This window comes from Gallinula chloropus (assembly GCF_964237585.1).
Source record: "Gallinula chloropus genome assembly, chromosome: 1".
Classification (NCBI taxonomy): domain Eukaryota; kingdom Metazoa; phylum Chordata; class Aves; order Gruiformes; family Rallidae; genus Gallinula; species Gallinula chloropus.
In genome coordinates, this window is record NC_140085.1 from 119,516,858 (window position 1) to 119,529,878 (window position 13,021).

At 41.0% G+C, this 13,021-nt stretch overlaps 1 protein-coding gene across 1 annotated transcript in view; it reads left to right on the forward strand.

Moving 5' to 3' along the window:
* Nucleotides 1-13,021, forward strand: part of PDXK (pyridoxal kinase) — a gene marked incomplete at both ends in the record, with an annotated part of 41,410 nt that overhangs the window by 7,573 nt on the left and 20,816 nt on the right. Inside the window, one exon of the mRNA XM_084263539.1 lies at nt 10,913-10,967. Within this exon, the coding sequence (XP_084119665.1) occupies nt 10,913-10,967 (55 nt within the window). The remainder of the gene's footprint in view (nt 1-10,912; nt 10,968-13,021) is intronic.

A 13,021-nucleotide genomic window follows, 5' to 3' on the forward strand; every position in this document is an offset into this window, starting at 1 on the left:
TGGAAACCATCAGACACTGAGGAGAAATGGGAAGAACGTTTAAAACTGAGGCCAGCAGGGATAGGATTTCCTGCAGCACCTTAATTCTTTATCCTTGCTGGTTGTGGACCAGCACAAGCTACAACCAGCATCGCAGCTCGATACCTTTATAGTCAGATGTTGCTGTTAGATTTCTATTGGGGATGGTGGTTTCTGTTCTCACTGTAGTTAGTGGAAGTAAAATTGTACCTTTACTCATTCATGTAACAACCAAACCGTTATATGGCAACTTAGTGTTTAAATTTGAGAGATTTTATGTTGTCACCTATCCTCTAGGTATAGTTTCACGATCTGCTGGCTCTGGGAGCAAAGCCAGCTTGAGAAGGGCCTGCTCTTCACTTATCACCACCAGCTGGTTCTCCCACCTGCACTACTTTGCTGCCCACTTCAGCTCTTCAAGGAAAGTCATTTTGTGAGGCCACGTGGAAACCTGCTCTTAAGAAGCCATCCAGATAACAAAAAACCTGACAAAGAGTGAAAAGAAGAAAATGTTTTTTTATCTTGTGAATCAGTTTCCTGATCCAGTTCCCCGCACAGCCCCACAGACATCTTTGTCATAACTGAGGTGCCAGAGCAGGAGCAAGCCCCAGGCTCCTGCACCTGGCATCCATGGAAGGAAACATTCCTCAAAGTATGTTCTCTATTATCTAAGACATCTGCTTGGTCTGAAGAATTGGTGAGGCATTTAACTGTTCTCTCCTTTCCCTGCGGTGCCCTTGGTGTGGTGTTTCTATGGTGCAGTGTTTCTTTTGGGGAGTTGCTTCCTGTTCTGTTGTGCTGCAGTTTAACATCTGCAGCCTTGGTTAGGAGGGTGGTACCCATTCATAGCCTGCCAAAGAAGGCCGGATAAAGTGTATGTGCTGGGTATGACAAATCTTTCTTGTAGGGCAACTTCACCCTAGATGGACATAATGTGATTGCAGTGCCTTGCTGATGGACTGGGGTTAAAGGGCTAGCTGTCCAAAATATGAACAGCAGGATTAGGAATAAAATAAAGAATGCATTGTGGGATTCCCTCCCATTTCACTTACTAAAATAAACAATAGATTAAATCCATGCCTGTTGGAACTATTGCTACTGTTATGCCAGCCTCTCCTAATCAGTGTTTGTAAACTTCCTTGGTTAGCACTGTGGGTGATTCCAGTTGGCAGGAGTTTGCAGTGACAAGTCTGGTGTTTTTGTCAGATGACATCCAAGTGCAGAAGGAAGGAGCATGAAGATGATGAATCTGAAATTTGCAGATTTTATAGCTCTACAGAAGAATGTGAAGTTGCAACTTCTTCATCTGAACTTAGAAGTCACTAAAGTCACTCTTACCCGACAGTAAAAAGAGGCTCAGGATGGGGGTGGGAATGTATTTTTTGGGTAGAATGAGATCAGGCAGCTGCAGTACCACCTCATTGGCCTTTTTTTTAATGTTTGTCCTCTAGTGGAGAGAATGAAGGGGGAAACAGAAGCTGTTACTTCCTTGTCTTTCATTACCTTTGCCTTTACAAATCAGTGTCTTACAGATCCATTGCTTGATCCCACCCCAGATGGAAGGAATGCCCTCCTGCCCGTAGGAAGGTTAATAGAGCAGCTGTACCACAAACCTCTTGACTCTGCAGTCGGGTTGATCCTGGGCTGAACTGGTGTAACACATGGAGCAATGGCAGTGAGCGTGTGCATCCCAGGCACAAGAGGCTGTTTGTTTGAGTGGTCTATGAAAAAATGCTGATGATGTAGAACAGGGAATTTCTTAGTGCTGAACAAAATGGCTTTGAAGGAATTTTGATAAAGGCACGAATTTTATGTCAGCTTTGTATTTTGCATTGAATAGTTAACAGTGTATGCTAATTAGTCTGTCAGGGTGGAAAGTGAAACAGAGTGACCTGGTGGTATTTGCTTTAAAGTATTCCAGTGTCTCCAAGGCTTATTTGGAGAAGCATCTCTAAGGCACAATTATCCTTACTTTGAATGTGGCCTGATTATATTTCCGATATATACTTCTATTGTGAGCCTTTTCAGCAAAATCAAGAACTAAACTATTTGAGAACAGAATCACTGCAGTCTCAGGCTGTTCTAGTCTTTTCTGTTCAGATGGTCACGATGTAACAGCTACATCAGCCCATCTGCAGACTCTCAGTAAGCACTGATTTTGCCAGAGCACCTTGACAGAAATGGCAGTCTGCTCTGGCAGAAGAGAGAGGTGTTCGGTTTTCACTCCAGTCTTTAGTACGTCCTCTGTGGCATCCAGTGCTGAGATCAGCTTGTAAATCCTGAAAATTGGTATGCAGTTGATCAGAGGTGAAAAGGGAGTGTCACTCAAGAAAGGGCTTTAGGCTACCTGAGGTCATCATCTTGTCTTGTTTTGGCTCATGTGGGGCTAGTTGTTGTGGAACCTGAGAAGTTGTAGCCATAGAGCAACAATGAAGCATCAAATAAATGTGGCTGCAGAGTATATAGAATATCCCAGACTTCTCCACACCTACCCTGCTCTCATGGATGTTCTTTGTAACTAGAAAGCTAAGTTGGGAAGGAAAGAAGACATTTCAGAGACACAGACTTGAGATTACAAGAAGTTGAGGTGAAAGTTGAGGAAAGTGCCTGGTGGTTTCTGCTTCTGCTTTTTCTGGGATTTTATTTTTTTTCTTAGTGTGAAGGTGAACAAGTCTAACCAGGTTGTTCGTATTGATTGTGTGTGTTGATTGTATAGTCTTCGTATCCTGTATTTTATAGGTTGGGGTTTTTTGTTTTTAAAGAGTGTAAAGCTCTCATTTTTAACAAGTATCTGGTACTATCCAATTACTTTAATATATGTTAGAGCCTTCCCTGTGTTTCCTGTGCCTACCTTTGTTCCTGATGAAATAACTTCTTTATTTTTCCTCAAGGTCATCAGCTGTATTTTTTTATTGTGTTTTGTAATTGTCTGTTTTAACCTCAGAATCTGAAGTGGCCTTTTTTGTACCTGATTAATGAATCGCCAACATCATCTCCAACATCCCTGTTCCTAAACTAGTTTGTTTGTTCTTGTATTTTTGTCCTGGGACAATGTCTCTGATATCTTAATGATTTTCCATTGCCGTGCTTTGCCAACTGGTGCACTAAGATACAGCGATACTATACATGTTAATTAAAATTCATAGTCATGGCTAAGATATTTGCATTGGGATAAACTTCACATTCTTAAACTTAATAAAAAATTGTGTGTATGTTTATTTGTATTTTGTGTATATATATTGGAGATGCAGGATTTGGTCTTAATTTTTTTTTTAAATGCTACCATGTGCTTTGATTGATACAAACCAAAGCTCTTCACCATTACTTGGAAAGCTTGACTGGCTCTTGAAGCTGAGGACTTTTTTTTTTTTCCTTTCTCTAGAGCCCCTAGGCTTTTCTTCTGCTTCCATTAGCTTCTGAGAATTAACCACTGTGTTTTGTTTTGAGCATATTGGAAGGATTCCATAAAAACCCATTTAATTTGTGGGGAAAAATAGCAGGGTTTTGTGTCCGTGGGAGTTGTTGGAGCAGCAGGTGGCATGGTCTGTGCTCTGAAAAACAAAGTACAAGACCACACGTATTGCCCAGTACTGCAGAGCTCATGGCAGCAGGCAGGTAGAGCACATAGAGTGCAGTGTAATCCATTCTCAGTACCGTAAATTCCCGAAGCTCTTTGGTGGCGGGAAGGGACCCGTGTCTTGTTCTAGCCTGGTGTCTGAGGAACAGGACACTGGCTTTTTACGTCTGAGTTCAAGTGACACTAGTTTAAGCATGATGCTTTGCAGAGTGAAGGTCTCCCTTCTTTGTCCCTTTCTACTGAGACGATGGTTCCACGCGAGCGTAACGCTTGTCCAGGTCACAGGGGTCTGTGGCGGCTTAAATCCGTAATGCCTTCAGGAGGGGAATAGCATTTGAAATGGCATGTGTTCTTCACAGCTGCTCTGAAGCCTGTAGTGGTGCTGTGTTCTAGATAGGGGGATGACAGGCCATGTTCTCTAGTAGCTTTCCTTTTACTTCTTTAAATGGCAATGCAATAGATAGAAAAGTGTTCAGAAATGTGGAGGTCAGACTGCAGTGATCTTCCTGTAGTTTAGAACTTACCCATCTTGACCAAGAGTGCAGCTGAAAAGTCTTTCGTTAGCACAAACTGCTGGTGTTGTACCAGGAGGATGAGTGCACACAGGTTTGAGATAATAGACCCTTCTAGAACTGGTTTAAAACAACATTGTAAGATCTTCCATGTTCCCTTCCTCCTTAAGCTCGCTGCAAGGACATGTTTTCCTGCAGAGACTGTGGTTCTAAACTAAGATGTTTTTGCAGCACGTAGGTCAGAGTCTGAGCCAGCTAGCAATAAAGACAAGCCTGGTCGTCACTTCTGATGGAAGCACTTAGATCTGCCAGGGTTTCATGACTTCGTGACTTGTCCCTAGGCATGATTCAGCCACTGAGTAGGAGAGCACCTGAAATTAGTGGTTGTTTCTGAAAAACATACCCATGTGTTGATCTTGCCCAGTAAAGAAAACAAATCAGTAGCACAGTTTGAGTGCACATATCCAAATCCTTGATTTGGAATTCTGCCCATAATTCACCGTGCTGCCTTTTAAAGTTCTGTCTGGATGATGTTGATTCGCTTCTCTAGTCTGTGCTAATTTTCTTCTCACTGTTCTTAATAGTTGCTGCTACTTTGCCTAACTCATCAGTTAGTTACCATCAGGAGGTCCCCTGCTCAAGGCCCCACCAGCACTAAGTTCAGCCCAGGCTGCTCAGGGCTTTGTCCTCTTGGGGCCTTTAAAACCTCCAAGGATAGTGATTCCACAGCATCTCTCTTAGCCTCTTCTAAGCCTCTCTCTAAGTGTGACCATGTAATACAATGGAAATGGTTTGTTTTCTTGGTTTCTAATGGTTAGTACCCAGGAAAGCAAGAAAACGTGGTTTAATTCAGAAGCTCATTTAATTCAAGTGGCAGGTTTTCTTGCACTTTGGAGACCTAAGATATTTATCTGTTGTTTTTTTTTTTGTTAAACTTTTTTTTTAATCCCAAACCTAGTACAAGCAAGGAAAGATAAAGGAGAACTTCTTGAGTAGTATAACCCTTGTGTGATACTTTTGAAATCCATTATTTCCCTGCAGTAGTAAAGCTGCAATACAGACTTTAAACAGAGGCAGTTCAGTAACGACTTTTCACATTTCTCTAAGCCCTTCTCAGAGTAAATAAAATCATTAAATGAGAATTTATATTAATATTTACTCTGAGGCAGAGCTAATCTCTGAAGTTAAGAGTTTTCTATTTCAAGTGGTGTTAACAATCCAATACCAAGTAGAATTAGGAGGTAAAAATGAGCCCTTTTATTTGTCTCCAGACGATTGTTACATAATGTAGATTATATAAATGTAAAGTTTAGCAATCATTAAAACTGAATTTGAGATGTTGCATTTGCTCCAGAATGTTCCAGTTAATTTCTCTGTTGCTACACTCACAGTTTCCCATAATGTGGCATGGTTTTCTTTCTCTTGTTGCTTTGACAATCCCTCCCTCTACATAAACAGGCACAATTTCGGTTGTCCTCGTAAGGAAATGTAGGTTTGGAATCTGTCATTTCTAACAATTTTAGGTAGTAGTTCTTTGTGGTGAAGAAGTAGCATGCCTCAGTATATGTATGACTGAAATGTTTTCTGCAAGGGAGAGTAAAAGATACGCTACATTTTAAGCCAAGCTCGAGTTCATTTTAAGCAAAGCTGTAATTCATGTGTTAGCACACTGGCAAAGTCCAAAAGGCTGCATTTTTAGAGGTGTCCCAGAACTGAGACATGGCTCTAAATAAAACGTGTAAACCTGTGGCATTTTCTGTCTGTCTAGGTCTTTAGGTTATTCTACTAGTAAAACAATCAGCAAAATTTGTAAAATCTGAATCCTGAAGGAGATCCATTTTTCTGGCTTCTTGTGTTTTGGTGGCTGGATGTAAGTTTAAATTACTTCCATGCTTTTAGGAAAACTAGACTCTATGTCCAAACATAGCCAACGCCTTTAGAGGTTGTCCATGTATTTTGAAATCTCTTCTTCCTTTCTTGTGTGTGGACTTTTTCCATGAGCACTTGCTAGTTGGAAGATGGGCATTTTAACAGCTCTGTAGATGAGGTGCCACTGTGGGTGATGCACCTTCTCTTTGTGAGGCTGGGATGGTTCTTTCTCCACTGCAGGAAGAAATGTGATGTCTGTCCCCTCAGTTATTTGTGAGGAAGAACTAAGACCAGTTTGAGCTCACCCATCTTGTTGGAATATGTGTTTCATGTTGGCTGTTCCCTCAAATGATGCTGCTCCAGTGTGTGTATTTTAATTTAATCTCCCAAATATTTTTCTGAAGTGTGTCACTCAGAACTGCCAGCCATGCCTTTCGAATACAAAACTCCTCCGGTTTTGATGGCTTGTGATTTATTTTTAGCAGTGTAACTCTTCTGCCTCCTTTGCTTGGAGATAATTAAAAAATGTGTTGGAATCACCCATTTTCCTCTGAGACTTCACTCACAGTAAATGGCGCTATATGATGTGATAGAGGCAACCTTAGTTTGGGTCTTAAGAAGAACGGTGTTTGGGTTGTGTTTAGAGTGGAGGCTGGGAGATTTAGGGTGAGCTCAGTTTATCTTTTCCCTTTGAAGAGCACTTATCATCCTTACCCAAACTGGCTATGGGTTCAGATTTTCCCAGGATTTGCAGTTCTGTGGACAAATGATACTTACACAGAATGACAGCAGATGATGAGGGAGTGTCGACCAACAAGAGAACCTGTGTAGGCAGGATAACGTCTTGTGGGCCAGGACCCCCGTTCCTGACAGGTCAGCCCCAAGGTGGGGGAAGAAGGGGAAACAGTGAGCCCCCCAAGACCCTACAACCCACTGACTCATTTCTAGACCATTCCTGAGCACATACTGTGCCCGCTCAGTGGTGACTAAACCATGGAGTGGGCATGCTGGGATATACAAGGGGGAAACATAAGTTTTTGGAGCGCGCCCATCACCTGAAGTCTACAGCTATGAGCAGAAATCCTCACTGGAATGCAAGGGCAGTGGTACTTATATTTTTTTTTTCCCTTCTCTCTCTCTCTGCCATTCTCTTTGTCTCTAACTTCATCTTAAGCACATAAGGGTAAGAGCATTTCAAGTTTTGCTACACCGTTACCTTTCCTAGTTCCACTGAGTTTGAAGTAAATTTCTGATTTATTGTTTGAACCTCCTGAGTAATTGTCCAGACTGCTGCACAGAGATTTAAAATTTAACCTCACCTGCCAAGTGAGATGGGACACCATCATAAACCATTGCCAGCTTGAATTTTTTCTCTGTAAACTGTATGCCACAGGACTACTGCGTGGCTCTAGCTGAACATTTATTTACTGTTTCACTTGCAGTCTTTGCTGAATTACAGAATTTTGATTGCTCACGAAGTAAGAAAAAAGTGTTGGACAATTTAACTGGTGCATATATATATACATATATATACTTATTTCAGAAACATGCAGAGGCTTGTTTCCATATGTAGAAAAAGCATCAGTAACTAGATTGGACTCATTATAGAACCGTGAATTAAAATAAGTAATTTAAATGTGTTTCATATCAGCAAGAACAAAACTTGATATAAATAATTGAGTCCTGTTTTGAATTTGTACTTAATAGTAATTTTCCAAAGGAAAGGTTGATTCTTACTGGTTTATGACATTGTACATGTTGTTGATACCCAGCTAAATGCATGGATTTAGGTGATACTCGGTACTTTTGTATGCAAATATGATAGAGTCCATTTTTGTCTCATCTGATTCATTACTTTTGTTCTGATCTCAATTTTCTCTGGTCTGTACATCTGAAAAATCACCTATCTCTAATTGGGTAGCTGACTTTTGCTTAAGGTTTATTTAACATCTGGTTTGGGTGGCATTTTTTCAACAGCCTCAGAATCGGTGGTTTTAGTTAGCTCTCCCCAAGAAATTAAAAATATAGGTATATATTAAAAAGATTTAGCAAGACAGCTTTTGAATACAGCTTCCTTTGTAAGCAGGGAAAGTACTCAGCGTTCAGTGAATCATAAACTGATACGTATGGTCCGTTAGATGTGCAAGGATGATAGCTACCAGTACTGGTTTTTATTTGCTGGCTGAAGGAGAAGATAACGTTTCCTTATCCACTTTGAAAGGTCAGGTTGTTAAAACGAACTGCACAACCCAGAATTAACATCCAGTTTTCTCTGTAGCTGTAGAAGAGGTGGTTGCTCTCAGAAGCTGCCTTGGGCACCTCAGCATACCCTCTCTGCAGGTCGTGTTCTGACACCTGAATTCCACAAGACTTTTCAATTCAGTTTGGCAGCAAACTCTTACTGGTTTAACGTGACTTCAGCATCCTTTTTCATTATTTTAATACTTTATACTAAGCCTGGACCTCAACATCTGTTGTTCTTGTTTCAAAGGTAATATTAATTAGGGGCTTTAATTTTACTTTGGTTTTTAAGTGACATGATGTCTTTTAATTACTCTCTGTTTTGATAAGAACATTTGTCAAAGGACGTTCCTTGAAGTGGAACAAGTGTGGTTTATTTTGAGGGTTGAATCAGGACTCCAGATTTGCATAATGAGATGTGTTACATCGCAGTCATGTACATTTATTCATAACAAAACTTCAGGACAAGTTACAAAGTGCAACAGAGTAGACTATCACCATTAAGTGATGTTTAGGGAGAACTGCAAAGGCTTTTTAGCCTCTTTTGTACTGATGAGAAAGCTCCTTTGTTGAATTTTTGTGAGCGGTGACTTTAACTGTTCAAAAGCACCTCCTTCAACTCTCTTTTACCAACTGTGCAGCCATGTCTTGGAGACAGCTGGGTGTTGGGTTAGGGGTGGCTTTTGTATTTTCCCTTCTGCCGACTGAAGTAGACAGACTGGCCAAAACAAGCTAAAAATCTCTATAGAAAAAGCTTGCTAAGAAATCAAGATAGCTAGCACAGGTGGAAACAGTGAAGGACTGCCCTTTCCACTGAGCACCACCTGGTAAGGGTTTTATCTGTATCATAAAATAGCCCTTCCTACAAGCAGGTGAGCATGCTCTTCTTCCCTAAAACACCAGGTGTAAACCTGATGGTAAATCAGTATATATGTTCTGTATTTAATAGTTGGAAAGATGCAATCTAAATATTACATGGAAATGGATTAATTCACATTTGTTGCCAAGATGTTTGAAGGAAATTAGAACTTGTTAGGTCTGTTCATTGCAGGAAGGGGAACTGAATGTGGGATTACAGTCTCACTAGAAGCAGTATTCTTGTTTATTTTTTGAAGGGCATGTGCAAACATCAAGGTTAAGGTCGTAACAGTATTGCCATGTTCCCACCCCTGTCATCCCAGGGTCTTTAAAATGAAATCCACCGATGTGAAACAAGAAAGAGGGGTGAGAGTAGAAGCAGATGTTAATTTTAACTTGATCATGGGGAGACAACCCACCAGTCTGTTTGTCATTCACTAAGATTACTTTGCTTTCTGGTTCGGAATAAACAGAAACCTTGGTTATGTATTGGAAGAAGATGCTTGTTCTGTGAAGTCCTGTGCAGACTCGGGGCTGCGAAATGACACGCGTGCAGCGCCTGCAAGCAAAGGGTCTGCCCGTTGCAGCACGTACCTCCATCTCCTATCAACCCAGGGCTTGCAGTGAGGGGCTTGTCACTTAATGGCTTTCGTGGGCGAGAGCAGGTACATGCACAGGGGAAACCTAATGTCTGGCACCACACCACCCAGAGACACTTTTAATACATGTGAAGGGGTTGCCGTCGTGATAAAAATGGAGAGGGATGCGTCGTGGTGAAAAACGTGACTGGTAAAGACCTTCATTTGTTCCCCCCCTCCCCAGCAAATTGCCTGAAAGTGGATCATAAACAGCCATGCATCATTACTATTATCTCCTGCTGTGACTCACCGAGCCATATATAGCAGCTCATCTTTTGAGGAGAATTCTTACTCAGAGCAAGTAGGATGTGGAAACAAATCCTGAATGTCAGACTGTTATGTCACGGTTGCATTAGAATTTCATTCGTGGCAGATAAAATGTCTAAAAATGGTCTCAGCAGCAATGTCTGTCTGTTAAGCAAATATTGTCAGGTTAAAAAGCCTCATTAGTTTTCTCTTGATCCAGTGTTCTTATTTTCATAGTATTTACCTCTTTTTGGGCAACAAGACTGTGTTGTTTGATCTAGCAAATTCTTGGATATTTCAGTATTTCTATCGCTGTTAATGCACAGTATCAGGTGGCTTTTGGACCATGCTTTAGTTTCTTTTACTTTGTGTTTTTTAAGAGCCCTCTCCCTTTGATTCTGTTACCACGGCCCAAATTAATTCTCTCTGATTTCTTTCTATTCTCTTTCAATTGCAAGGAAACTGCTTACGAGCCATACTTGGGTGTCACAACGATCCCTTTTAAAATTCTTCTGTCTCCCTTTTAGAAAGATTTGCTTTTGGAATACTGACAGCATCTTTCCTCCGTATTTTGCGTTAATGTAGTACCTTGAACCATAGGCTGTTGTTCTTGCCAAGAAAGACTAGCTAAGGCTTGCTTCAGGGCTTCAGTGATTGCAGCTGGTCCAGCCTCTCCATCCTTATCCCCAGATGAACTCTAGCCTGAGGATCCAGAGCTCTGCTTTTCTGGTGCTGTCGCCACTGTCACTTTCGCTCCATGTCCCCTGCTGCAGTGAAGTACTGCCTTGTTTGTTTGTGCTGCACGTATGTTGACTCAGCTTTCACTTCAAAACAGCCTTCCAGGGTTTGGAACATGCCCTGGGAAATAAGAACCTTTTCTTGTGTTTTGTGATGTTGGTAACATACTAACAAAGCTGTGTTACTAACAGACATATTCCTGTGCTTCATTACAGGTTTTGGGATTTGAAGTTGATACGGTGAACTCTGTCCAGTTTTCAAACCACACAGGTAAAATTTTACGTGTGTCTTCAGATACCTCTCCACAGTCATTCACATCTACTCAACATGTGGCTCACCTCATCACAGGACAGGAGAAAGGAGATCAATCTTAGCACTTCACTCACATTTCTACAATACAGGACAGAAATGTAATTTCCATGTTTGGATTCAAGTCTCACAGAAGTCTGGATTCAGGATTAGGACGTGATACGATGTGGTAATGCTGTCCTGTTCTGCTGCTTCAGAGTGTGAGTTTCTTACGTTAGGCAGTAATCTAATTAACTCAGACAGTGAAATGAGGCAAATATGGCCCTCTGTGCAAGCATGCCTGTGGGTGGGAGTCCAGTCCTCTTTTCTGTGCATTATGGCCCTGTGACTCTAACCATATTTCCAACCCAAACATCAGACAAGTCCTCGCCTAAATGCACATCTGCTGTCTTGGTGGTGGCAGGTTATCTGAGGGGAGATCTACTCTAGATAAAGAAATTCTAAGTGTGTCTTAAATAATCCAAGATCAAATTCTGACTTTTAACATCTTGGAAAAAGAACAAAAATTGCTTCTGACAAAGAAAAGAAAAAGAAAAGTTGAGATGCTTTACTCGTGTTGCACAGGTACAGCTCCATTAATAAACTGCTGAATTTTTAGAACAGAGAGCAGACCAGGAAGCCTCTGTCCTTTCTTACTATATTGAGCTCCATGCAGCTTTCAGAAGGTTATAAGCAATTCCAGTCATGGAAAGAATTTAGTGTCACCCTGGGAAGAAGAAATTAATGTTTCAAAGGTAGCTAGAAAGGAATCCCTGTTGTTGAGGAAAGGTACAAAAGAAGTAATAATTAAACTAGGGGGTGTGGTCTTCCCTGGCTCAGGCAAAAAGCTGCTTATTTTGCTTGTACCCTTTGGCACAGTACAAAGGTTCTCTCATTTTTTAAAAAAAGATAATTAGATGTGACTAATGTTTCTTGGGGATTTTTTGTTTAGTTAGTGGTAAGTGGGTTAGGCTGTTGTAATATTCCACAAATGAAGCAATTTTTTTTCACATGAAATAACTCTGCACTCAAAATGGATGAGCACTTGTCGTTTGCTGGCTTTCAGTTTCAAGATTAAATTAGTTTTATAAGGCGTTAAAAGAGCTTAATAGAGTTTTTATTGGACCATAAACTGAATGTGTCTGAAGGTAGGAAAATTACATTACCAATAGAGTGACCAGGTTCTAATACAGAAAATAAGGAAGATTTTTTTTTTTAAATAATATCACAGCTGGAGAAAGGTTATCAGGCTTCATTCAAGGCTTCACTGATCATGAAGATAGTAGAAGGAACAACGAATCAGTAATGTCTCAAAGATCACAAGTCTATAAAATATGTGAAGCTTTTAGTTGGTGTTCAGGAGTTGCTTTTTTGGTGATGTTGTTTTAGTAAATGTGTTAAAATCCCTGAAGATTGCTGCGCAACCTCGTGACTTTTGGAAGCCAAGGTTTCAGGAAACAATGAAAATACTGGGTTTTGACACTTGCCAAACATGAGTACAAGGAGGTTGTATTTCAAAGTGTTCGGCTGTTGGGCAGAAAGAAGAAACACTGGAAAAGAAAGGACGGGCACATATTGCCTTTTATGGCAGGTCTAGTTTTCTAATACAGCGGTTTTCCCATTAAATCCTTTCTACTCTTTCTTAAATTGAAGGGTAGATTCTAAGCCCAGTGGCTTTGCACCTTCTCTTTGAGAAGGGCACGGAGATGTCCTCATGCGAATATTCCCGCTGCCTGCACATACCTGCAGATGGCTCTTTGTGCGGCAGCCTGTGCTGCTGGGGGATTAATGAACAGAAACTGCCTTGCTGGGCTGGGGCTTGGGTCTGGAGCAGTGCTGCAAAGCCCAGGATGAACTGGGAAAGACAACATGAGAATAATGAGATCTTATGAGAACCCTGTTTGTCATCATCATTAGAGCTGAAGGGCAAATTTTTTGCTTCAAAAAATGTGAACTCCAGTTTCTAAAAGAATGTGACATAGCAGAGGGGACACAGGTAGCAGAGGTTTTGGACATGGTGTTCATTCCTTCCCCAT